Consider the following 24,605-nt stretch of genomic DNA (forward strand, 5'->3'; position numbering starts at 1 on the left):
AAAAAATGAAAAATAATGGTTTTGAAAGAAAAATAGTTAGTCCTAATGCCTCCATCATTTACTTACTTGGGTTTAAGTTGGTAAGGACCGGGAATGTATCGTCGTGGCAAGTTCTAGATTTGTAAAGACCGAGCGGCTATTCACACAAGAAACGAAAAATGAGCATTTAATCTAAATATGTGTATTTTTATGCTCAATAAAGGCTCAAAACTCACTTTTTTGTGGGAATGGGTTTTTAATGTGAACAAGCATATATAATCGAATTTTAGCTAGACTTGTTATACCGTTTCATAATTTTCTTATGTTAGTTCTTTTTATCACGACGCTATCGGTTGTAAGTTTGTAAAAATATAACCCTTTTATAACTTGTTATTCCCAACTTAAACTAAGACAAGTAAATAAAAAAATGAAAAAGTTTTTGAAAAAATTTGGGGTGTTTAGCGGTTCCAATAGAGTTTTGTGTAAGGCTTGTTTTAGGATTTTGCAAAATTCCAAGGTTTTAGCATCCCCCCCACACTTAAATTACACATTGTCCTCAATGTGTCCAAAAATAGAGTTTTTGGTTGATTAGAATATGTAAAAGTGTGTTTAAAAACAAAGATTTGTGTTACTGGCACTCTGGACACGGCCCCGTGTTGACCGGGCACGGCCCCGTGGTCAAGTGCCAGTAACAAAAATTATAGAATTGAAACAGAAGCCTGGACACGGGGGCGTGTTCGCTGAACACGGCCCGTGTCCAGTTACCTGAACTGGGTGATTTCCTGCAGGGGGCTCAGCACGGGGCCGTGTTGGTTGGGCACGGCCCGTGTGGAGCCTTCTGTTTTGGAGATTTTTTTGTCGGTTTGTTCTGTTCTTCTGCATGGTTCCATTTTTTCTCGTTCCCTTTTTCATCCATTACCACCATGAGTGTGTTTTATTCTGCAAAAACTAAAAGATTAAACTTAAACTAAGGATAGGTCCGCGGAATGCCTCCGTGGTGCGCCACGTTTATAAGGGTCCTTGGCTAGACCCAATTCCCGGTCACACGTCATTTGATTGGGGTGCCTTGCCTCCCAAGTTACACCGTCGGAGAGCGGCATCCAAGCTTGAGTCGATAACCTTCATGTATTGGACCGGGTCGTCATCCTCTATCCTTTTCCCAACTCCGAATTTTACCTCATCGTCTCCATACCTCAACGTTAGTGTCCCTTCATTCATGTCCACTACTGCTTGTGCGGTGGCAAGGAAAGGCCTCCCTAGAATAAGGGGGACCTCGTTGTCTTCCTCCATGTCGAGTATGACGAAGTCAACAGGATAAACAAATCTGCTTACCCTTACCAAGACATTCTCGATGACACCTTGCGGGAACTTGACCGATCGATCCGCGAGTTGTATGCTTATTTTTGTGGGGCTTGTGGTTCCCAAGCCAAGCCTTTTAAACATTGAAGAGGGCATGAGGTTAATGCTTGCCCCTAAGTCGGCCAAGGCATTGCGAACGGGAGATTCCCCTATTGAGCACGGAATCGTGAAGCTTCCGGGATCGATTTTCTTTTGGGGTAGTTTATTGAGTACGAGGGCAGAGCATTCTTCGCCTAAATTAACTAATTGCAAATTCTCAATTTTCTTTTTATGTGTTAGGAAGTCCCTCATAAATTTAGAGTATTTGGGCATTTGGGTTAGGACTTCGATAAAAGGAATATTGACATGCAATTGTTTTAGCAAACTTTCGAACTTTGCGAATTGCTCGTTGGTTTTTTGACGAATTAACCTACCGGGGTACGGAACTCGAGGAGCCTTGGTAGGCTCTGTTGATGGGGGAGGGTCCTTCTCCTGCAGATGTGTTGGCGTTGATTCTTCCGCGGTTGGAGGTACTTCTGCAGGCCCTACGGTTCGGTTTCGTAGCGTGATGAGGTGAACTTGTGCCTTCGGGTTGGTTTCGGTATTGCTAGGTAACGCGCCTTGTGGTCTTTCGGAAAAATTTTGAGCTAGTTGATTTATTTGTTTTTCTATATTTTGAATGCTAGCTTGTTGATTCCTAAAGTTTGATTCTAATTGTAGGAATCTTTCCGAATTTTTCTTGTCAGTGTCAGAGACGAGGCGAGATATAGTATCTTCGAGCCTTTCTCTCCCACTTTGTTGTTGAGTGAAATTTTGTGACTCATTTCTTGGTTGCTGAAAGTTTGTTCGTTGTGGTTGTTGGTTACTACTATTGCCGGGCTCCCTCCAACCAAGGTTTGGGTGGTTTCGCCATCCTTGGTTGTAGGTCCCCGTTGGAGGACCCGACGGCCTAGGTCTATTATCAATGTAGTTTACCATTTCTTGTTGATCGTCCGTTTCTTTCATGCAACTCCAATTTTCATGTGACCCACCACACCCCTCACAAGCCATGACCGAGACTGTTTTTGTCATTTCTAATTTTTTTATTTTTGAAGAAAGGGCCTCGATTTGGGCTTGTAAAGAGGTGTTTTCGTCTACCTTATGGGCGCCCGGGGCAATAGTTTTATTTCCCCGGGGGGTGTGCCACTGAAAATTGGTTTGAGCAATTTCCTCAATCTGATTATATATTTCGTGTGGGCGTCTATTACCTAAAAGTCCCCCGGAGCTAGAATCAAGTGTCTGTCTAGTATGTGGCAACAATCCATTGTAGAAAGTGGATACTTGTTGCCATATCGCGAGACCATGATGGGGACACTTGCGTAGTAGCTCCTTGAATCTTTCCCAAGTTTCATATAAGGATTCCCCGTCCTCTTGTGAGTATGTGTTAATTTCAGCCATTAATTTAGCAGTTTTAGAAGGAGGGAAATACTTATATAGAAATTTTTGGGCTAGTTCATCCCAGGTGTTTACCGATCCAGCTGGGAGGGTGTTGAGCCAAGCTTTCGCTCGGTCTTTTAGTGAGAATGGAAACATACGAAGGCGGATGGCGTCGTTTGATGCTCCATTGATCCGAAATGTATCACATATTTCTAAGAAATTAGTTATATGTAGATGGGGATCCTCGTCCGCGAGCCCGTGAAAGGTTGCGGAGTTTTGGAGCATTTGTATCAAGTGCGGTCGAAGTTCGAAGTTATTAGCTTCGACATTCGGGGCATTGATAGCGGCGCCGAGATTACCTACGGTGGGCCGTAAGTAATCCATGAGGGTACGTTGGTCCGCCATTGGGGGTGGGTCACCCGAAACCTTCTCTTGATTTTTGGCTTTTAACCTTTTTCTGAGAAAGCGTTCGGGTTCTTCTAATGGTTCCTTTATGTCTTTATTGGAACTGGAGCTCATACACTACGTGAGGTTGGGTCGGGTTCCAAGTCCTGCAATAAAAACAGAAAAGAACGTTGGTCAGAAGGTTCACCACGGCCCCGTGTCCAGCGAACACGGCCCCGTGGTCGGAGTTACAGTGGATGTTTTTCAGATCCCAGTTACTGGAAGTTGGACACGGCCCCGTGTTGCACCGACACGGCCCCGTGGTCAGCCTTCTGTTAACTTGAAAAACAAAAACTGCCAGTAATGTTGCTGAGCACGGCCCGTGTCCGACCAGGCATGGCCCCGTGCTGAGCTCTGCAGAAGCTGAAAAATCTAAAAAAAAAAAAAAAAATCCTAAAAATTAAAGAAAAATAAAAGATGATTAGGCCGTTGATTCCTAACTTTCTTAAAATCCTTGTGTCCCCGGCAACGGCGCCAAAAACTTGATGCGTGTCGGTGTGTATATAATTTAGATATATATTTAAGCCCTTTTTACACTTTTAGCCAAGTTTTAAATTTATAAAACACGATATTTACTAACACTAAACACACATATGGGCAAGTGCACCCATCGTGGACGTAGTATAGTGTTGGTAAGATACCGAGGTCGTCCAAGGACACAAGAGCTTTTAATACCGGTTTATCCTCAACGTCTAATCAAATCAAAAAGTTAGAAAAATGTTTTAAACTAAGAAAAATAAAAACTAACTAAATGCTGAAAAATAAAATAAAATAAAAACAGATAGACAAGATGAATCACTTGGATCCGACACGTGTATTAGTATAACCTTTGATTATTTTCGCACTTTTGCACTTGTTTAAGAGATTATCTTAGTTATTGTAGTAGGCCCCTTTTTCGGAGGTGACGTTACCCTCAACCCAGTAGTTTGAGTCAGCAAGGATACAATCCTAAAGGGTTGGATTATTGAAAGATAATGAATTAAGTTATTAATGCAAATTATGGTAGGCCCCGCTTTTGGCGGCGACGTTACCCTCGGCTAAGTAGTCTGAGTCAGCAAGGATACAGTCCTAAATAGCCGGGTTATAGTATTAATAGTAGTTAGCTTATGAGGGGGTCAAAGAGTTTAGATCCCCGCCATCCAATACCTATGGGCATTGAAGGAGATCCTACTAAATTTGACCCAGGTCCCAAGCAGGACCTCTAAACGCTGAACAAGGGCAAGACCTTTACCAAACCATTCCCTTAACCCCCGACCAGGTAGCCAACATACCTCCATATAGACCGTGGAGATATGAATGGTGAAAATCTTTTATTTTATATAGACAGTAAAATAATGCCAAGACACCACGGACAAACGATAAGGAAAGATCACCTTCAACATAAGTAACTAGTTATTAAAGTCATTAATACAAAACCAAATAAAAAGTGCAAAAGATTAAAAATAAAAAGTATTATACTAAACACTTGTCTTCACCAAGTGATGTAAGAGACTTAGGCAAACATGGCCTTGATTGTCAAGAACTCTTACGATCAATCTTGGATCCCGAGACGACTCACACACTCTATGATGGACAATGGATGATGGTGGTGGATGATGGTGTTATGGTGGTGGTGGGTGGTGGATGAAGTGTGAGAGAGGTGGTGTGCCAAGGGATGAGAGAGAATGAAGCCAAGCTCCTCTATTTATAGGCTGAACAGAACGCTGGGCACGGCCCCGTGTTCGCTGAACACGGCCCCGTGCCTGTCTGACATTCTCTCTCTTCATTAATTGTAATTGCGAATTACAATTAATGCGCCTGCTGTACTTTCAACACGCCCCCGTGTCCGCTGGGCACGGCCCCGTGGTGAGCAATGGAAGCTTCTACTGGTTTGTCTTTTCTGCTGCTTCCTGGGCACGCCCCCGTGTTCACTGGACACGGGGCGTGTTCAGGCTCTGTTCTCTTCTCTTTGTCTTGGGAGGTGCCGTTGAGGGTCCGGACAGTTCACTTTTGTTCCTTTTCTTGTATTTATGGTAGATTTAGTAGTCTTTTTGCTTCTTTTGTGATTTTGAGCTCATTTCATCCTGAAAATACAAAAGGAAGACAAAAACACTCTTTTTCCAACATTAGTACTTAAAAAGGGTTAGTTTTATGCCTTAATTGATGTGTTTTATATGTTGCATTTTACACACATCAGATGTCCGGATGTATTCAGAACGTAAGATATGCGCGAAAATGCAAACTTATGCACTTTTTGACGCTTTTAGTCCCTATTGATCAATAAAGTTTGTTTTAGCATACCGAACCCCTCAAAGCCTATTTCTAAGCTATGTGAAGGTTATTTAGGGTATGTTTAACTTATGATCAAGTACCGGAATGTTCGTTACCATACAAATCGGTATAGTTTCGCAGTTTGACACAAATAGTCCCTGCGATCGAACATACTTGATTTCAACACACCAAACCATCCAAAACTTATTTCTAAGTTATGTGGAGGTTATTTAAGGTATGTTAAGCCTGTTTCACTATTCCGGAGTGTTTGTTGCGTTAAACTGGTTATATTTACGCATTCGTACGCATATAACCTTCCAGAAAGTGATTTAGAGCTTGAAATCGGAATCGAATCGAATTGCAAAATCACCAAACACAAATACTCACATAATAACACAAAAACACATATAATAACACCAAAGCACATTGTTTTATTAATAATCAACATTGTTTTACATCGCACCACGACTACAGAACACAGTTGTCACAACTAATGATATGGTAATGTTATATGACAGATTGGGGTGGTAGAAAGGCGAAAGTGATCAAGTCTTGGAAGCGGGTCAACGATATGAGGATTTATTGATATTTTGTTCACTAAGTATATGGGTTTCCTTATTGGGACAATTAGACTTAATTATTTGTATTTTGTAGTTTAAGTCCAACGTTTGTTTTAGCAATATGCTAGTATGTCAATGTGGTAATGGGTTATAATTGTTTAAAAAAAAGAACTTTAGTTGTTAAGTAGGTTTTGTTTTCGTAAGGATTGGTCGTATTGCAAATGTGTCATGGGGAAATTTTTCTAAATACCTGTTCGCAAATGTCTTATTAATCTAGTGATGTGGATTCATATATTTGGGAATAGTATCTTTTATTACGTAATGTCAAAAAAAAAAAAAACAAAAAACTGGGCCTATTTTCCGCAAAGTATTTTAATATTGGTTTTTAACGTTCTGGCATTTCAAGTTGGTATCAGAGCCCTAGTTTGAGAGAAATCAAGTAGAAGGAGTGTTAGGCCTTTGGATCAGGATCTGTTCATGTGAATGTGGTCGGAATCGATCTAAATCAATGTGTGGAATCCATTGATCAAGTCACGGAATCAACAACAACGTATTCAACGTTTAACACTGTCTGATATCTATTAGAATGATGTGAAAGTACACGAGCACCAGTAGAGAATCAGACTTGATAGAGTCTCTGATGTGCACAAAATGCAAAATGTAAATTACATCAATTGTGGCATAAAACTAACCCTTTTTAGTACTAATGTTAGAAAAAGTGTGTTTTTGTCTTCCTTTTGTATTTTCAAGATTAAATGAACTCAAATAAACAAAAGAAGCAAAAAGGCAGCTAAATCTAACATAAATACAACAAAAGGAACATACGTGGCATGCCCGACCTCCCGACGCATCTTCCCAAAGCAAAAGAAGAGAACAGAAGGCTGAACACGCCCCGTGCTCAGTGAGCACGGGGGTGTGCCCAAGTGTCAGCAGAAAAGACAAAGCTGTAGAAGCTTCTATCACCCACCACATGGGCGTGTTCAGTGGACACGGGGCCGTGTTCAACACTAAGATTCGCAGGATATAGGGAAATCTTGATAGTACAAATACGCTTCTGCACACGGGGTCGTGCCCAGCGGACACGGGGGCGTGGTCAACTAATGTAGACAAACTGCAATTAATGAAGAAAGAGAGGATGATGGACATGGGGTCGTGCCCAATGGACACGGGGCCGTCCCCGAGCTTCTGTTCAACCTATAAATAGGAGTGCTTGGATCACTTGCAACTCATCCCTTGGCACACCACCTCTCTCACACTTCACCCACCACCATCACAACACCATCATCCACCATCATCATCCATTGTCCATCATAGAGTGTGTGAGTCGTCTCGGGATCCAAGATTGATCGTAAGAGTTCTTGACAATCAAAGGCCATGTTTGCCTAAGTCTCTTACATCACTTGGTGAAGACAAGTGTTTAGTGTAATACTTTTCATTTTTTATCTTTTCGCACTTTTTATTTGGTTATGTATTAATGACTTTAATAACTAATTTCTTATGTTGAAGGTGATTCTTCCTTATCGTTTGTCCGTGGTGTCTTGGCATTATTTTACTGTCTATATAAAACAAAAGATTTTCACCATTCATATCTCCACGATCTATATGGAGATATGTTGGCTACCCGGTCGGGGGTTAAGGGAACGGTTTGGTAAGAGTCTTGCCATTGTTCAGTGTATAGATCCTACAAAGGGCCTGGGTCAAATTTAGTAGGACCTCCTTCAATACCCACCGGTATTGGAAGGCGGGGGTACAAACTCTTTGATCCCCTCATAAGTTAAACTACTATTAAAACTTTAACCCGGCTATTTAGGAGTGTATCCCTGCTGACTCAGACTACTTAGCCGAGGGTAACATCACCTTCAAAAGAGGGGCGTACCACATTATGCATTAATAACTTAAATAATTATCTTTCAATAATCCGACCCTTTAGGATTTTATCCTTGCTGACTCAAACTACTGGGTTGAGGGTAACGTCACCTTCAAAAGAGGGGCCTACTACAATAATTAAGATAATCTCTTAAACAGTGCAAAAGTGCGAGAATAATCAAAGGTTACACTACACACAAGTCGGATCCAAGTGATTCATCTTGTCTATCTGTTTTTACTTTTATTTTTATTTTCAGCATTTTAGTTAGTTTTATTTTTCTGGTTTAAAAACCTTTTTCTAACTTTTGATTTGATTAGACGTTGAGGATAAACCGGTACTAAAAGCTCTTGTGTCCTTGGACGACCTCGGTATCTTACCAACACTGTACTACGTCCACGATGGGTGCACTTGCCCATATGTGTGTTTAGTGTTAGTAAATATCGTGTTTTATAAATTTAAAACTTGGCTAAAAAGTGTAAAAGGCTTAAAATATACACCTAAATTATATTACACTACACGCACATCAAGTTTTTGGCGCCGCTACCGGGGACACAAGGATTTTAAGAAAGTTAGGAATCAACGGCCTAATCGTTTTTTTCTAAATTTTCTGTTTTTTAGGATTTTCTTAATTTTTCAGTTTCTGCAGAGCTCAGCACGGGTCGTGCCTGGTCGGACACGGGCCGTGCCCAGCATTGTCACTGACAGTTTTTATTTTCTGAGTTACAAAGAGCTGAGCACGGGGCCATGTCGGTGCAACACAGGGCCGTGTCCAACTCCCCAGTAACAGGGATCCAGAAAACAATCACTGTATCTCCGACCACGGGCCATGTTCATCTGAGCACGGGGCCGTGGTGACCTTTCTGACCAACGTTCTTTTCTGTTTTTATTGCAGGACTTGGAACACAGGCACCACATCTGAAGTTTCTACGTAGTGTATGAGCTCCAGTTCTAGTAGAGATATAAAAGAACCTCTAGAAGAACCCGAACGCTTTCTCAGAAAAAGACTTAAAGCTAAAAACCAAGAGAAAGTTTCAGGGGAACCACTTCAAATGGCGGACCAACGTACCCTCATGGATTACCTACGACCCACTGTGGGTAATCTCGGCGCCGCTATCAATGCACCGAATGTCGAAGCTAACAACTTCTAACTTCGGCCACATTTGATACAAATGCTTCAAAACTCTGCAACCTTCCATGGGCTTGCGGACGAGGATCCTCATCTACATATTACTAATTTCTTAGAAATATGTGATACCTTCGGATCAATGGAGCATCAAACGACGCCATCCGCCTTCACATGTTTCCATTTTCGCTAGAAGACCGAGCTAAGGCTTGGCTCAACGCCCTCCCAGTTGGCTCGGTAAACACCTGGGATGAGCTAGCCCAAAAGTTTCTATATAAGTATTTCCCTCCTGCTAAAACGGCTAAATTAATGACTGAAATTAATACATATTCACAAGAGGATGGGGAATCCTTATATGAAACTTGGGAAAGGTTCAAGGAGCTACTAAGAAAGTGTCCTCATCACGGTCTTGCGGTATGGCAACAAGTATCCACTTTCTACAATAGGTTGTTGCCACACACAAGACAAACACTTGACTCTAGCTCCGGGGGACTTTTAGGTAATCGTCGCCCAAATGAAAAATAAAATCAAATTGAGGAATAAATCTATTGCCCCGGGCGCCCATAAGGTTGATGAAAGCATTTCTTTACAAGCCCAAATCGAAGCTTTTTCTTCAAAAATCAAAAAAACTAGAAATGGCAAAAAACGGCTTCGGGCATGGCTTGTGAAGGGTGTGGTGGGCCACACGAAAGTTGGAGTTATATGAAAGAATTAGATGATCAAACAGAGTCGGTAAACTACATTGATAATAGACCTAGGCCGTCGGGTCCTCCAACGGGTACCTACAACTAAGGATGGCGTAACCACCCTAACCTTGGTTGGAGAGAACCCGACAATAGTAGTAACCAACAAAATCTAAATCAACGAACAACCTTTCAACAACCAAGAGTCGAGTCACAAAATTTCTCTCAACAACAAGGTGGACGAGAAAGGCTTGAAGATACTGTATCTCGCCTCATCTCCGACACCGAAAAGAAAAACTCAGATCGATTTCAACAATTGGAATCGAATTTTAGAAATCAACATGCTAGTATACAAAACATTGAAAAACAATTAAATCAAATAGCTCAAAATTTCTCCGAGGGACCACAAGGCGCGTTACCAAGTAATACCGAAACCAACCCAAAGGCGCAAGTACATCTCATAACGTTGAGAAACCGTACCGTGGGTTCCAAAGAGGCTCCGCCACCACCAACTGAAAGAAGCCAATCCACAGCTCCACCCACGCCACAACAAGAGAAGGCTTCTCAACCAATTCAAGAGCCTACTAAGACTCCTCCGGTTCCATACCCCGGTCGGTTAATTCGTCAAAAGACCGGTGAGCAATTCGTAATGTTCGAGAATTTACTAAAACAATTGCATGTTAATATTCCATTTATCGAAGTCCTAACTCAAATACCTAAATATTCAAAATTCATGAGGGACTTCCTCACTCATAAAAGGAAAATTGAATCATTGCAATTAGTTAACTTAGGCGAAGAATGCTCCGCCTTACTACTCAACAAACTCCCGCAAAAGAAGATTGATCCTGGAAGCTTCACGATTCCTTGCTCAATTGGGGAATCCCCCATTCGCAATGCACTAGCCGATCTTGGGGCTAGCATAAACCTCATGTCCGCATCAATGTTCAAACGACTCGGCCTAGGAAAAACGAGCCCTACAAAGATGAGCATACAACTTGCCGACAGAACCGTCAAATACCCACAAGGTGTCGCTGAAAATCTATTGGTCAAAGTCGACAATTTCGTCTTCCCGACCGACTTTGTCATACTAGACATGGAAGAAGACGCCAAAGTCCCTATCATACTAGGGAGGCCATTCCTAGCCACAACGCAAGCAGTGGTAGACATGAATGACGGAACACTAACACTGAAGTTTGGGGACGAGGAAGTAAAGTTTGGGGTTGGAAAAAGAGTAGAAGACGAAGACCCGGTCAACTACATGAAGGTCATCGACTCAAGCTTGGATGATGCTCTCCGACGGTGTAGCATGGGATGCAAAATATCCCACTTGGGTAACATATGACCAGGCTTTGGGTCTAGCCAAAGACCCTTATAAACGTGGCGCACCACGGAGGCATTCCACGGAACTATCCTTAGTTTAGTTTAGATTAATTTTTATGTTTTCTAGTTTAGTTTTAATTTTCAGGAATAAAACACACTCGGGATGGTAAAGGATAACAAGGGAAACTTGCACCAGCACCCCATGCACGAACACAGGCCATCCGACAAAATTTTCTTCATTACAGCAAGTTCAGCACGGGCCGTGCCCGCCCAACACGGCCCCGTGCTGCACAGTCTGCAGAAAATGCCCAGTTAAGGTAACTGGACACGGGGCGTGCTCACTGTACACGCCCCCGTGCCTAGGCTTCTGTTTCTTTTTACAAACTTTTGTTATTGGCGATCTGAACACGGGGCCGTGCCTGGACACCACGGGGCCGTGTCCAGACGCCCAGTAACATAAATTTTGCTTTTTCACACCTTTTTACATATTCAATCAACCTAAAAACTTATTCTTGGGACTACCATATTTCGCTTATAAGGTCACCAGAACACTGATTTCGTTTTTGTGAACATCTGGGATTTCGCTCTTAGTGCATAGTCACCTGATTTCGCTTATTTGTCACTGAATTTGAAAATCGTGCTAAGTCATCATGGATACCGAGTTCTATAACGCGTTTTCAACACCGTCTGGTCTAGCTGCTATTGCTCAAGCTATGAATTTAGAAAACGAGACAGGAACCACCCAAAAGCCACCGAAATTGATGAGTATCGAAGAATACTACGGGTGGAAAGATAGATTCGAGAACTGGGTTCAGGCAAACCATCTTAGATCTTGGGAATGTATATTGAAGAAATACGTGTTGCCTCGAACAGATTTACAGGTGAGCGAAACCTGCTTTCTATACACATACACTACATGTTTCCTTGTAAAACGCGCCCTAATCTATACAGTATAATGTAAGACTCGATACAAGACAAAGTCGACAGATGTAGTGCACCAACACAACTTACTGGACCTGACCTCATTCTAGAGACAACTGATAAGGTTAAGAAAGTTCGTGATAACCTTCAGACAGCTCGAAGCCGTCAAAAGGTTACGTAGACCAACGACGCAAGCCCTTGGAATTTCAAGTCGGTGATCGTGTATTACTTAAGGTCTCACCTTGGAAAGGAGTGATCAGATTTGGAAAGAAAGGAAAACTTACACCTAGATACGTTGGACCATTCAAGATCGTTGAAAGAATTGGTAAGGTGAATAAGTTTAAGTCATTAAAACATTAATCTCGTATCTCGAAACAGTTGAACTTTGTGTGAAAATTGAAGTGGATCAATATACTGACAATCTAAGTGAATTGTTTAGAACTTAAAATGTTTAAAGCTTAATGGTGTTAGTGATTTGTCTCAAAAACTAATATGATCCTCTTACACAAACTCACAAAAATATTGTCTGTAAATATTTACTTATTGCATTTCTTTATAATCAAAAACCCAAAAAGATTTTAGTTGTGTTTTAGCATAAATTTTGAAAACATACAAAAAGATTTTCGACAACTGGTGTTGAAAAGCTGATTTTCAAAATTCCAAGTGCTAAACATGATGGATATACAAAATTCCAAGTGCTAAAAGGATTTTCGTGAGGGGGAGTTTGTGCAATATAAGAAAAGATTTTGAATGTTTGACTTACAAGTGGTCATCAGAAGCATTTAAATGTTAAATCATTAATTGGTTAATACATGCATTTTGTTTTCTATAAGAGGTACGCAGAGAACATAAAATTGTCAAATTTTAAATTGGTGAACTTTATTGTGAAGTAGAGGATGTGCAGGTAAGCCAAGGTTTCGATTCCTAAAGAGTGTCAGGTCACGATCCTGATCCCAGCTTATTGTTACGGGGAGTCTGTAGATGGAAAGAGCCAGGTTCTGATACTGAAAAAGCCAAGTAACGATCTTGAAGCTCAAGTTCATGCAAGCTGATGATGCAGATGAACTTAAGGAATCAAGAGATCTGATCAAGAGAACTATAAGAGACAGCTACAGATCTTGGGATGTTAGAGTGAAGATAGAACCAGGTCGAGATCCTGGAGATGAAGAGAGGAGAAAGAGATTGAGGATGCTTTACATTATTAGATACTTCAAAAGAGTTCGAGAAGACTGATAAAGATTGAAGATTGAAGAATCGACACACCGAAGACTTCGTCAACATCCGAGGGGGAGTCTGTTGGTGCATCTGTCTGTCGACTTCGTCTTGTATCGAGTCTTGTATTTGTTTAAATAGATCAGGGCACGCAAAACGAGAAAACATGTCAAGAGGTTAATTTCGCACGAAATAGGACAAGTAATCTCGCACGAAATTACTTGGTAATTTCGCACGAAATCTAATTTTGTGTGAAACCTGATTTTGCTTGTGTAGGTTCGTGCGAAATTACCCAGTCTACAAATAGCCTTGATTTCGTTTCATTTGTTGTAATCTCCATCTTGATACTGTAAAGTTATAACAATGTGTCTTTTTTATAAAATGGAATGTACTCGCCAATATTCTTGCTGATAAAATGTTTTCAAAACGCGTTTCAGGTAACTTGATGTGAATCTATTAAAAGCCAGCTATGGAGCACTGAAGACTTAAATAAAGTGGCTATAGTTTTACCAGAATAAAAGAAGAAGTTTATATTTTCAGCAATTAGGGTTTATCCCTTTAAATAGATTATAAATGGAATATGGGTTTTAACCCATTTGTTTAATATAAAAGGTTTGGTGTTTTACAAACTCTGTTTCCTAACTACGATCCTAATGATTTAATTCCGCTGCAAATTTAATAAACACCGATACCACCAGACAGGCTCGCGGCACCATCTCCCAGGGTGGGGTCGGGGCTGCGACACTTGGTGTTGAAGTCTTACCACACTCACATGGCCTTCTCTTTTCTCAAAAGAAATATATTTCCGATATTCTTCACAAAGCAAATATGAGTGATTGCAAGACTATTTCCAACCGATTTCAGGTTTTGAACCGCTTACCTTAGGCTGCACGGGGTGCAGTCGGTGAGTGAATTCGGGGACCCCCTTCACCGATTAGGGGGGGGGCTGCCATCAACGCGGTGAGTGAGAGAGGGGGATGAAACCGGTGGCGGCTCACCGAGAGAGAGGGAGGAGAGAGAAGGGGCTTGTCCAATCAATGATTTCCTTTTTTTTTTTTAAAAAAAAAAAAAAAAACCAATTCACCTAAGAGGGGAGTGGCGCCATCAAATTGGGGTGTTAGAGGAGTTTAAGAGGGGACTTGACGTGGCACACGGGGATTGGTTGGGCGTAAGAGAGGGGACTCACCTATTAGGTGAGCACCCCCTTCACCCTTATATGGTGGTACTCCACACCGTAACCCAATAGATTACCGTACTATTCTAGGCGCTTTAAAATATGTATCTCTCACTAGACATGGATGTAGCTTTTACAATTAATAGGTTATCTCAATTTAAGCATGCACCCACATCAAACCATTAGGCAGCCTTAAAAGAGACTTTTACGTTATCTACAAGGCACGTTATCTACATGCTTTTACAGATACCGATTGGGTCGGCGATAAGGAAAATTTTATAAGTACCACCAACTACGTGGTATATCTTGGTGCCAATCCCATTGCTTGGAGTTCAAAACGCCAAAGCACCTTGACCCGTTGCTCCACTGAACCAGAGTTTAGGGCACTTGCATCCACGACTACTGAGATACAATGGTTATTTTCACTTTTAACTGAGCTAGGCTTCCAGCCCTCCATTGTTCCCACCATTTACTGTGATAATTTAAGTGCAACCACATACTCAACCAACACGGTTTTCTATTCTCGGATGAAACACTTAGCATTGGATTTCCATTTCGTACGTGAAAAAGTTCAAATAGATTTCCTACGAGTCACTCATATCTCTCGTGATGACCAACTAGCCGATGTCCTCACGAAGCCTCTATTACGACCGCGGTTCCACTCACTTATTTCCAAGATTGGTCTCACACCAAGTTCGTCCATTTTGCGGGGGAATGTTAAGGAATGACTAATATCATGCCTCATGAATTGTTAATACCATTTGTATTTACGGTTATGTATGTAAGGTATGTATTATTATTTCCTGGTCAATATGGGTTAGCTTATTTTACGCCAGTATCTTCTCTTCTACACCATGTATTTATATGATACTAATCAATAGAATGAAAGTGTGAAATTCTTCAATATCATCCATCCTCTGTACTTTATAGTTATTACAAACACATTCTAATTAACACATGTCCTCGATTTTTTTTTTTTTTTTTTTTTTTTTTTTTTGCATAAACTTTTATTTCAAGATTAGAAAGCATGACTAAAGACATAACCAACACTACTTTGTGCAATATATCACTCGAAAGCTTAAAAAAGTTTCAAAAATACACACCAATAATTATTTATTTTTGTTGACAGCAGTCTGTGATCGTATGGCAAGCTTAGCCTTCACCAATAGATCTTTTTTTTCTGGTGCTTTAAAAGTTGGCTTTATCTTCAGAACGGTGATCACGAAGACGCTTCTCATCAGAAAGTTTCCTCGCAAATCTGTCAAAGGAAAAATACACTTATTAAGTGATGCGCCAACTCGGAGTTAACTTTTTTTTGCTTTGTTAATATACTTACTGTATGAGAACTTCAGCGTTAGTTTCATTACTCCAAGGGACGAATCTATCTTGTTCCAACTTGGCCGTTGAAACCTTGCTTGTAAGTAACCTTTTACCAACTTCTATCAAACCTTCCATATTTTCCTTGGTAGCTCTGTCTAGCTGAGACAATTTACTATCCAAGCAATGCTCCTACGTTTCATAGAACTCAGCATTGGAATAACAGCATGACTAAACCTTACTGATTTTTTCATTTCTTGGTGGTCGAGAAAAATCATAAGCATTTACCCCTCTTAGGGAACTCTCTACACCATCTGTAAATAAAAATATAAAAGCCAATCTTTACCCCTACAAGCCTGTTAGCTAAATTATGATTTGATTTTTTAACGCTAAATTTGGATCACTGAAGGACCACTGGAGTATCATCGCGTCATCAGAAGAACCACCTGATCATATCCATCTGTACTAGGCAATAATGCATATACACCAATTCAGGAGGAAACCAATGAATCTGGGAAAACCCCTTTGTGGGAATTGAACTCAGTGTTGGAAATTTTATAAGTAATATTATATTATGATTTAATATAATGATTATTTAATAAATAAGTCAAGATGAATGAGAGATCTTAAGCATTAAGGTTGTGTGTTGGAACCATAAATATGTGGGAAATTGAGTTTGTTCCACATAGGTGGAGAGATAAATCTTTTATGCATTGATAATTATGATTTTCTACACGAATGTATTCTTACGTGACAGCTCACACCCAGTGGTAGCCAGGAGGGTGCGAAGCACCCGGCACGCGCCCGGGCATGGGACCGGGACGAGGGCAATGTGGCGCACTTCGCACGCTCGCATCGCCGCGAGCCGCCTTTACTATTTTTTAGATGCGTCTTGGTCTGTGTGGCTTGAGCAAGTGGTCTGGTGACTGTTCAGATTCCTACTGGTGAAGTTGAATTAAGTTCTCATTGAATTTGAGACTTAATTTTTATTGAATTATGTAGTCAATTATGACCTTTCATTTTGGAATTCTAAACAGCATTATATACAAAGTTGTATGCTTTGTTTAGGAGACACAGAACACTGAAAATTGCATAGTTCATACAACACACACAACTTCAAACGAATTCTCTAATTTTGGATCTCTACGCACTCTTGTTTCAGATATTTTTTTCAAGTGCTAGGCTAATCCCGGCAGTACAATCTGCTCAGGCTGTTGTACCCTGGGAAACAGACGGGTTCACCTGGGTGGCCCGAAATCTGTTTTAAGGGAAGCGTGATCTTCACGTGCCTCAGTCACCGTTGTTTTATGTTTTCTTTGTATTTCTTTTGTAATATGTTCTTAGTTTAGTTTACATTTCTTGTATTGTATTTTCTTTCAGTTTGCTTTTGTTCTTTCTTATGAGTTGTAATCATAAAATTGATTAATAAAATTGTTTTTTTTTTATTTATTTTGTGAATTGTTGTCCTACACTCAGGACCTAATTGTTCCTAAGTGTTATCACACCCACCAAATGTTAGTAGGCTATAATGATGGACCACTGGAGTATTATCGTGCCACCAGCAGAACCACCCGATCATATCCATCCACAGTAGGCAATAATGCCTATACACCAATTCAGGAGGAAACCCAATAAATCTGGGAAAAACTCCCTTTATGGGAATCGAACCAATGACCTAATGGTCATAAGGCTTATCCCACCCCCAAGATACCACTAAGCAATAATGCCATGGGTATATTATTATGTTACTATCCTAAGTTATGGTGTTTCTGATGTTTTCTTCCTCAAGGCATCCCACACTTTAAATACCCATGTAGATTAATCCTTTAAATGTAATGAATGTATGGATTTAGTATGCATTCTCTCTAATTCATGCATGATTGTAACCTCTCAAAGCGAAGAAAAGAAAACGTTTTTGTATTCATTTACCACCGAATGTTTTCACATATGATTAATCAGTTTTATGCTTTCATGTGTGTCGATATATGAAGGAAGTGTGTAGTTAAAAGACCACCTGAATGCGTAGGTAATTGTTTTGGGCGTTATGGGTTTTGAAGACAGAAGAAAGATGGAAATCGTCCATATCACTATCAGCACTTGTAAAAATATCAAGTAATGGTGCAAACCATCCTAACAAACCCCACTTTTTAGCCTCACTTGCTTTATATTTCCCTTGAATGTTGCATACGCCTGTCCCTAAAGATAACACCACAAAGCGAGCATACTCCGAAGAAGATATGAGGATGGGAAAATCAAGGTTTTTACGATGGAATTGTTCGGAAAGTTCTCTCATTGCAATATGAGTCTGTAAAATATAAGAAAAAAAAACACATTTCAGATAAGATCAATTTTGTTGAATTTGGAAGAAATAAGAAAAAAAGTAATCAATCAAGAAAAGTCAAATAAACAATGTCGGGTAATAGGCCAAAGTATTAACCCACAATAGAAACGTTTAAAGTACAACACAACAAATCCATTAATTAATTACACGTGTAAAATGCCAACTAGATTCTCAATGTTTACTGAGCTGGTTATGTCTTAGCCAACACAGTAAAGCGAGGGCTTTATTTCGTTGTTGTCTAAAATAGCCGGTTATATTTAGCCAGCTAATTATATGATAGGGCTACATCATAGAATGTGGCTAAAGTTTAGCCCGTTTAGCCACTAGCTAACATACACCGTCTCTTTTAGCTTGCATCTATTATTTAACCCCTCTTTTTTAGGGGGTGTTTGTTTTTTTGCAAGAAGTACTTTCTGACCTCTTATGTATGCGTCGCGCAGATCACGCGCGGACCTTTGTGTTTGCAGACTGTTTGTTTTTCTAAAGAGATTACACTAAAAAAAACTCTTCTAAAGCTCTTCCTCGCGCAGATCTGGACCAACCTCTTCAAACCTCTTCACATCACCTCTCTCTTTCAAAACAACTGCCCATCTTCAAACCTCAAACCCTAGCACCCATCTCCACTTCCAGCCACACCTCACCTCCTCCGCCACCCCCTCCACCTCCGGCGCCCCTCCACCTCTGCCGCCCCTCCAATCGTTCACCCATGTTCGTTCACCATCTCCACTTCCAGCAGACATCTCACCGTCGTTCACCATCTCCCTCCAATCGTTCACCCAGGTACTGTTTGTTCTTTGTTCTGTTCACCCAGGTACGAACCGACATCATCGTTCACCATCTCCCTCCAATCGTTCACCAAGGTGCTGTTTGTTCTTTGTTTTGTTCACCCAGGTACGAACCGACATCGTCGTTCATCATCTCCACTTCCAGCCGACACCTCACCGTTCACCATCTCCCTCCAATCGTTCACCCAAGTACTGTTTGTTCTTTGTTCTGTTCTTTCTTGTGTTTTTGTTAGGGGGTTGTTCTTGATGATTTTTAAACACAGTACATTGGATGTGAAAGATGAAATTAGGTCTTGATGATTTTTAAACACAGTAATTAGGTCTTCAAATTTAGGTGTCTTCAAATTTATTAGGTGTTGTTTGTTCTTGATGATTTTTAGCAGCTTGTAAAAGATAAAAAAATAAACAGTCTTCTCCTTGCAGACTGCAGAGGTTTGGTCCACCTCTTCAGCTGCAAATGTTTGCAGATGTGGTCCGCAGACTGCAGACATTTTCCCTCTGAAAAAACAAACTGGACCTTAGTGTTCGCTTCGACACTTTACACATGTAAGTATTAGATTAACTTTGTGGACCTATTGATTTTTGTGTGGGATACATTCAAACATCTTTAACTTTGGCGTATATTCATATCGGATGGTATGTATCTAGTTTTAACTCTTAAAATGTAATGCCTGTTTGTTAGTTTTGTTAGGGTCTATTTTAATGATTTTTTAGTACGACCCTATTTTGGTGATTTTAGAAAAGTAAAAAATCAAAGGAGCAGCTAATATTGAATATCAAATTATAGGTCCCAATATTGGGTTTCCTCATTGTTTATTAGATGTTTTTTTTCTTTGAAAGGCATCCTTATATAACACCAAAAAGAAACAGCCCAAAAGCTACATTCAGAAATAGAGTAATTATATTATATTATAATCCAAATAAAGAGTAACATTACTAGATTATTGTTAAAAACAAAGGAGCAACTAATATTGAATATCAAATTGTAGGTCCCCATATTGTTATTAGATGTGTATCTTCATTCGTTTTGTGGGTTTAAACAATGGCTAATTATAATCCAAATATAGAGTAACATTACTAGATTATTTAATGCTACACTGTGAGACCCCGCAAAAGCGGTTAAACATACTAGCTTGTCAGTGACTGCGCGCTAAATTCATGACAAAAATTTCTTTGAACTTGGAGATAATGTAACACTTCGGGTTCTCCTGCACGTTTCTTTGTTGATATAATTAATTTCATGAAATTCTATACTATGAGAAAAACGTACAAACCCTGTGAATTTTATGCTACATGACTTTACGTATTATGTGACCTTATGTGCTATGTGGCTTACATGTTCGTTTTGTGAACTTTGGTGAAAATATGTGTATTTATGGGTTATTGGCGAATCTATATTTATATAGCACATCGTATGTCTTAACTAAAATTTTGAGTACGAAATTCCTGTAACATGGGGAGAATGTGACAACCCGTGCCCACGATCCCAAGCGGTAATTGATTATCATTATTATTGTTATTATTATTATTATTATTAATATTATTATTATTATTGTTATTATTAAATAATAATAACGCGCGACGAGAAAAACGAACCGTTTAATGGATAACCCCAATCAAGTATATACAATTAAACGTACATATTAACCATTATAACTATTCGAGCGTTTGGGCTTAGCTAGACACCTAGTACTAAGCGAATCCATGCACTTGGGCCAAGCCCAAGACCAACCCACATCCTAACCCTAGCCTATTTAAGCAACCCTTCTTCCACCTCCTTCTCTTTTTTTATAAAGAAAACTCTAAATTTACACACATCAGCCGCACAATCTTCCTCTCCTCTCACCCTCGTTTTTCCGGCGACAATCCCGGTTACCGGTCGGCGATCCGACTCTGATTTCCCCGGTAGGCACTTCCATCTCCTCTCTTCACCTGGCTACCATGGATAAATCTAAAAATGACCACAAAGCTTTGACGTGCATACCGTTAGTTTAAATTTTGTGGAATAGATGACTGCTTATTAATTGGATCAATTGAAGCCGCACACTACACGATCGCACATCGGTAGTCACACACTTCAAAACTAGGCCGCACACTTAAAGCGGACCGCATAGTGTAATAGCAACTGCACACTTTAGTTAGAATATATCTCATGAGCATGACCGCACACTACCTAGTGGCCGCACACTTCCATGTGTGCCGCACACTTGGTAGTAGGCCGCAAAACTACTTTGGGCCGAACCCGGTGTTGGGCAGCTTGAACTCCAGTGAGCCGCACACTATTAATGGCCCATGTTTTTGGTTTGACCACACACTTATTTATATGTCGCACACTTATGTTAAACCTTACACTACACTCTCACCACGCACACCTGTTAATCGTACACTCATCTACTACATGACCGCACAATGAGGTCGCACACCTCCATTGATGCCACACACTCTTACTTGGGCTTTATCCTTAGTGGGCCGCACACTCCAATGGGTCACACGCTAATAAAAGCCCATATCTTTGTTTAATCACACACTTATAACAGTACATTTGGATTATGATAAACTGTGATGATAATTGTGAACGTGTATACATGTTAGTATAACACACAGTAACTGCTACTTGAACACTATGTGTTAGATACGTGTAATTAATATGTGATGTTACTTGCATACGAAGCTAACAAATATTGGCAACCATAATAGGGTATGGTTGACCAACATAACACAAGTAAATTATCTGGCGAGCAAAGCGAAGGTGAGTTCACAACTTTTTACTAAAAGCATGCATTCCCGATGGTTGGGAAACAGAACGAAAAACACTTTCCCTTGCTTGAGATTTGCTTACTATTCCTGGTTTGGAATACGCTTGAACGGTAGAAACAACACTTTCCCTGGTTTGGAATTGCTTACTATTCCTGGTTTGGAATACAGTTAATTACTATTTATATTAGATGCAACAAGTGTACTAAATGAAACTCTATCACGAAATTCCCCACTTACTATACCGATTAGTCACCGGGACCTGGTGAACGGGTTATTAGTTGATAGCGCTATTTAGGTTTCACAACCTCACACCATGCCTGGAGAGGATCGGTCGTGAACTAATAGACTCAGGCAAACCATCAATGACGATAGACATTGACAAACGGGGCAACAACGAAACATGAGGTCGCAGAGTATTCGGTGTGACGTAGTTTAATAACTTACATATGGGGTAGCTTCCTATGACATGATATAAATGAGTAATTAAACAACACAAGTTTTTGGAAATAAAACTGGAAAATTGTGAACTCGTGAACTCAACAACTTTATGTTGACACCCTACTGCATGCTTTGTAGGTTGCACGTTACAGCTTTGGACGGACATTACAATCGGCTGGAGTGTGTGGTTTGTAAGTTTCTTGTTAACGTATAATTAAAGAACTTGTGGTTTTATATTATGATAGGTTTCCTTTACATTTTCGCTGCTAAATTAAATAGCGTTTTTGGACATTTAAATATAGAATCTAATCGTGTTAATTGGGAAAAATTATAACATACGTAAATGGTTCAACATGATTACTGGTTAGGATCCTGGTCAGTCACACGCCTCGCGGTAATACTTCGCATATAGAAATTGAGGGTGTGACACACACCGCCATCAATTAGGTTAAATTATCATAATTCTTTTGTGGATTTAAACAATGGCTAATTTCCTCTATATCAATTTATAAATTTGCTTTGTGAGTTAGTTTTACTCTTCATTTTTTTACAACTTAATAATGCACAAGTAGTGTTAGTTTACAAGTTGGTGAAGCATTTTTGGGCCATCAAACACAAACCCCTAAAAGACTGAGTATAAAAATATATAGAACATATTTGTTGGTTTCAGAGGGGCTATATACTAAATATTTCATGCATGTTATTTGTTTATTTGTATTTTGTTATTAATTATTACTTAATGTTATAAAAGTATTAATAGTTATTTTAAAGTTTTAGATATGACACGTTCTAATAGTATAACTTTTCTTTGTTTTAGTTTTTAATAATTTAAAAATAAAATATTTACGCAACTTTATCTACAACTACACATAGTTCTAAGTGTTTCTTCTTTGTTTGATATGCTCTCACATTTTATACATACTAATTTTATAAGTATAGGAAATTAACTTTTTACGTGTTATATTCGGATGGTCCATGTGATTTACATAAAATATCTATGCTATTATGGATCCGCAGCAACGTGCGATAATCTAAATATAAAGTAGCATTACCGGATTATTTAATGCCACACCACCATCAATTAGGTCAAATTTATGCTTCTTTCCACCTTGACTGGTCTCAAAATAATGAGGAGGAAGATAAGTTGGTGCCGCAGATGTTGCTATGCAAATATCGGATAGGTAGGCGTTCATGTATGGTTTTTCGTTCACCTAGCAATATAAGGCGCATCAGATGTTTATGTCTATAAACTTTGTGTATAATGGCATCAAAACTATATCATACGTTCATAGAAGAGAAAATAAGATAAAAGATGAAACCTCAATGCTTGAAAAGATAGTTGGTTTGAGTCTTTCGATGTCAAAGGTAGGAATAACTACATTAGTTAATGTATCTCCTAATCTGGTGTCAACAAGTTTCTTCCTTATGAAGTCATGTAGGCATTTTCCATCATACATTGGCCCTCTAATTAAGCTCTTTAATCTTCTTATAAAAGTATAGCTGTTGTTCAAGAAATAAAAAAAAAAATCATGTCAATGTTATTTGTTATTTTGAAGTAAATAAATCATAAAAAAGATGAGTTGGTGTAGGAAACACCAAAGAATTTTAAATTTTAAAAGCAATTACAGATTCTATTACACTTTATCTCGGAGGAAAGATAATAGAGAAAAAGGAAAGATAATAGAGAAACCTGTTAAGTACTATATTTCAAAATAAATATTACATACCACCAGTGTTGAGGGAAGATCTTGGGGCACATATGAAGATAGAAATCTATGATTTCTTTAGCCTTGAATAGAGGGCGCCTATGCTCATTTGGAGCGGCTAACATCGCAGTGATGAGACCACCGGTACTTGTCCCAGCAATTATATCAAAATAGTCTGCGATTCTTGCATCTTCACCGTCTAATTTCTGAACCATAAACCACCTTAGTTATATCAAAGCCCGGGTTGTCAGAATTTAAAATATGCTAAGATACTTATGTTAGTGGTGTGTGTTAGCAATTGCACTTATTATTTGTAAGAATAAGATCCTTTAAAACATCGTAAGAATAAGATCCCTTAAAATATCAAATCTAAAAACCGAATATAAAAATAAACTAACAAATTACATGTTCTACCTGAAGTTCACCTTCAAGAAATTCAAGGATTGTAGCTGGGATTAGACCTCTAACTCCACCACCATCAATGCTAAGGACTGTGATCAACTTCCCATAAACTGGGGGCTTTCTCTCCATCACAGTGATGTATGTTTTGCTTATTTGTGTATTATTGTTAGTGACAGCTCTTTGTGTTTTTGCGACCCGGGTGTAGTACACTTATCTTCGCATTAATATTTATAGGCCTATATATGCGCTACTTTTCTTGCTCGAGAATACCGTTTCAGAATTTATAAACTACTATATTGTTTGGTATGGATAACATCCTTTCCCATACCATAACTATATCATATTATTGGCACACACTGAATCCTTAAATCGGCACCTTTAATACGGGTCGTATATGCCTATACGATACAAGTCGTATAACGTTTTCAATTTTCAACAAAGACTAATGTATCAGATTTTGTCTGATAGAGACTGGACCTATATAGGTTGTATAGGTCTATACGGGTCGAATTGAATTACTATTATTATTATTATTATTTTTATTATTATTATTATTATTATTATTTTGTACA

The 24,605-nt window shown here is 39.4% G+C and overlaps 1 protein-coding gene and 2 non-coding genes across 4 annotated transcripts; 1 reads left to right on the plus strand and 2 right to left on the minus strand.

Annotated features, from left to right (window-relative positions):
• The first annotated feature begins 2,653 nt into the window (after positions 1-2,653).
• On the plus strand, positions 2,654-2,760 carry LOC118490996. Its single transcript, XR_004890221.1, has one exon. It is a non-coding gene; the product is annotated as a small nucleolar RNA R71 (small nucleolar RNA).
• A 6,520-nt stretch (positions 2,761-9,280) lies between these two features.
• Positions 9,281-9,387, minus strand: LOC118490830. Its single transcript, XR_004890055.1, has one exon. It is a non-coding gene; the product is annotated as a small nucleolar RNA R71 (small nucleolar RNA).
• A 5,932-nt stretch (positions 9,388-15,319) lies between these two features.
• Positions 15,320-24,222, minus strand: LOC110929159 (patatin-like protein 2). Of its 2 annotated transcripts, XM_022172279.2 has the most exons (6): positions 24,046-24,222; positions 23,653-23,837; positions 23,245-23,425; positions 22,978-23,136; positions 15,624-15,796; positions 15,320-15,545 (listed from the first exon to the last, which is right to left on the minus strand). In XM_022172279.2, exons 1-6 carry the CDS (start codon positions 24,160-24,162, stop codon positions 15,476-15,478), a joined length of 885 nt encoding a protein of 294 aa, XP_022027971.1. In that variant the 5' UTR covers positions 24,163-24,222; the 3' UTR covers positions 15,320-15,475. The 2 variants fall into 2 exon arrangements, with proteins under 2 accessions (XP_022027971.1, XP_035843276.1); XM_035987383.1 differs by lacking the exons at positions 15,320-15,545; positions 15,624-15,796 and adding an exon at positions 15,833-17,909.
• Positions 24,223-24,605: the final 383 nt, after the last annotated feature.

Source organism: Helianthus annuus, chromosome 3 (assembly GCF_002127325.2).
Source record: "Helianthus annuus cultivar XRQ/B chromosome 3, HanXRQr2.0-SUNRISE, whole genome shotgun sequence".
NCBI lineage: Eukaryota > Viridiplantae > Streptophyta > Magnoliopsida > Asterales > Asteraceae > Helianthus > Helianthus annuus.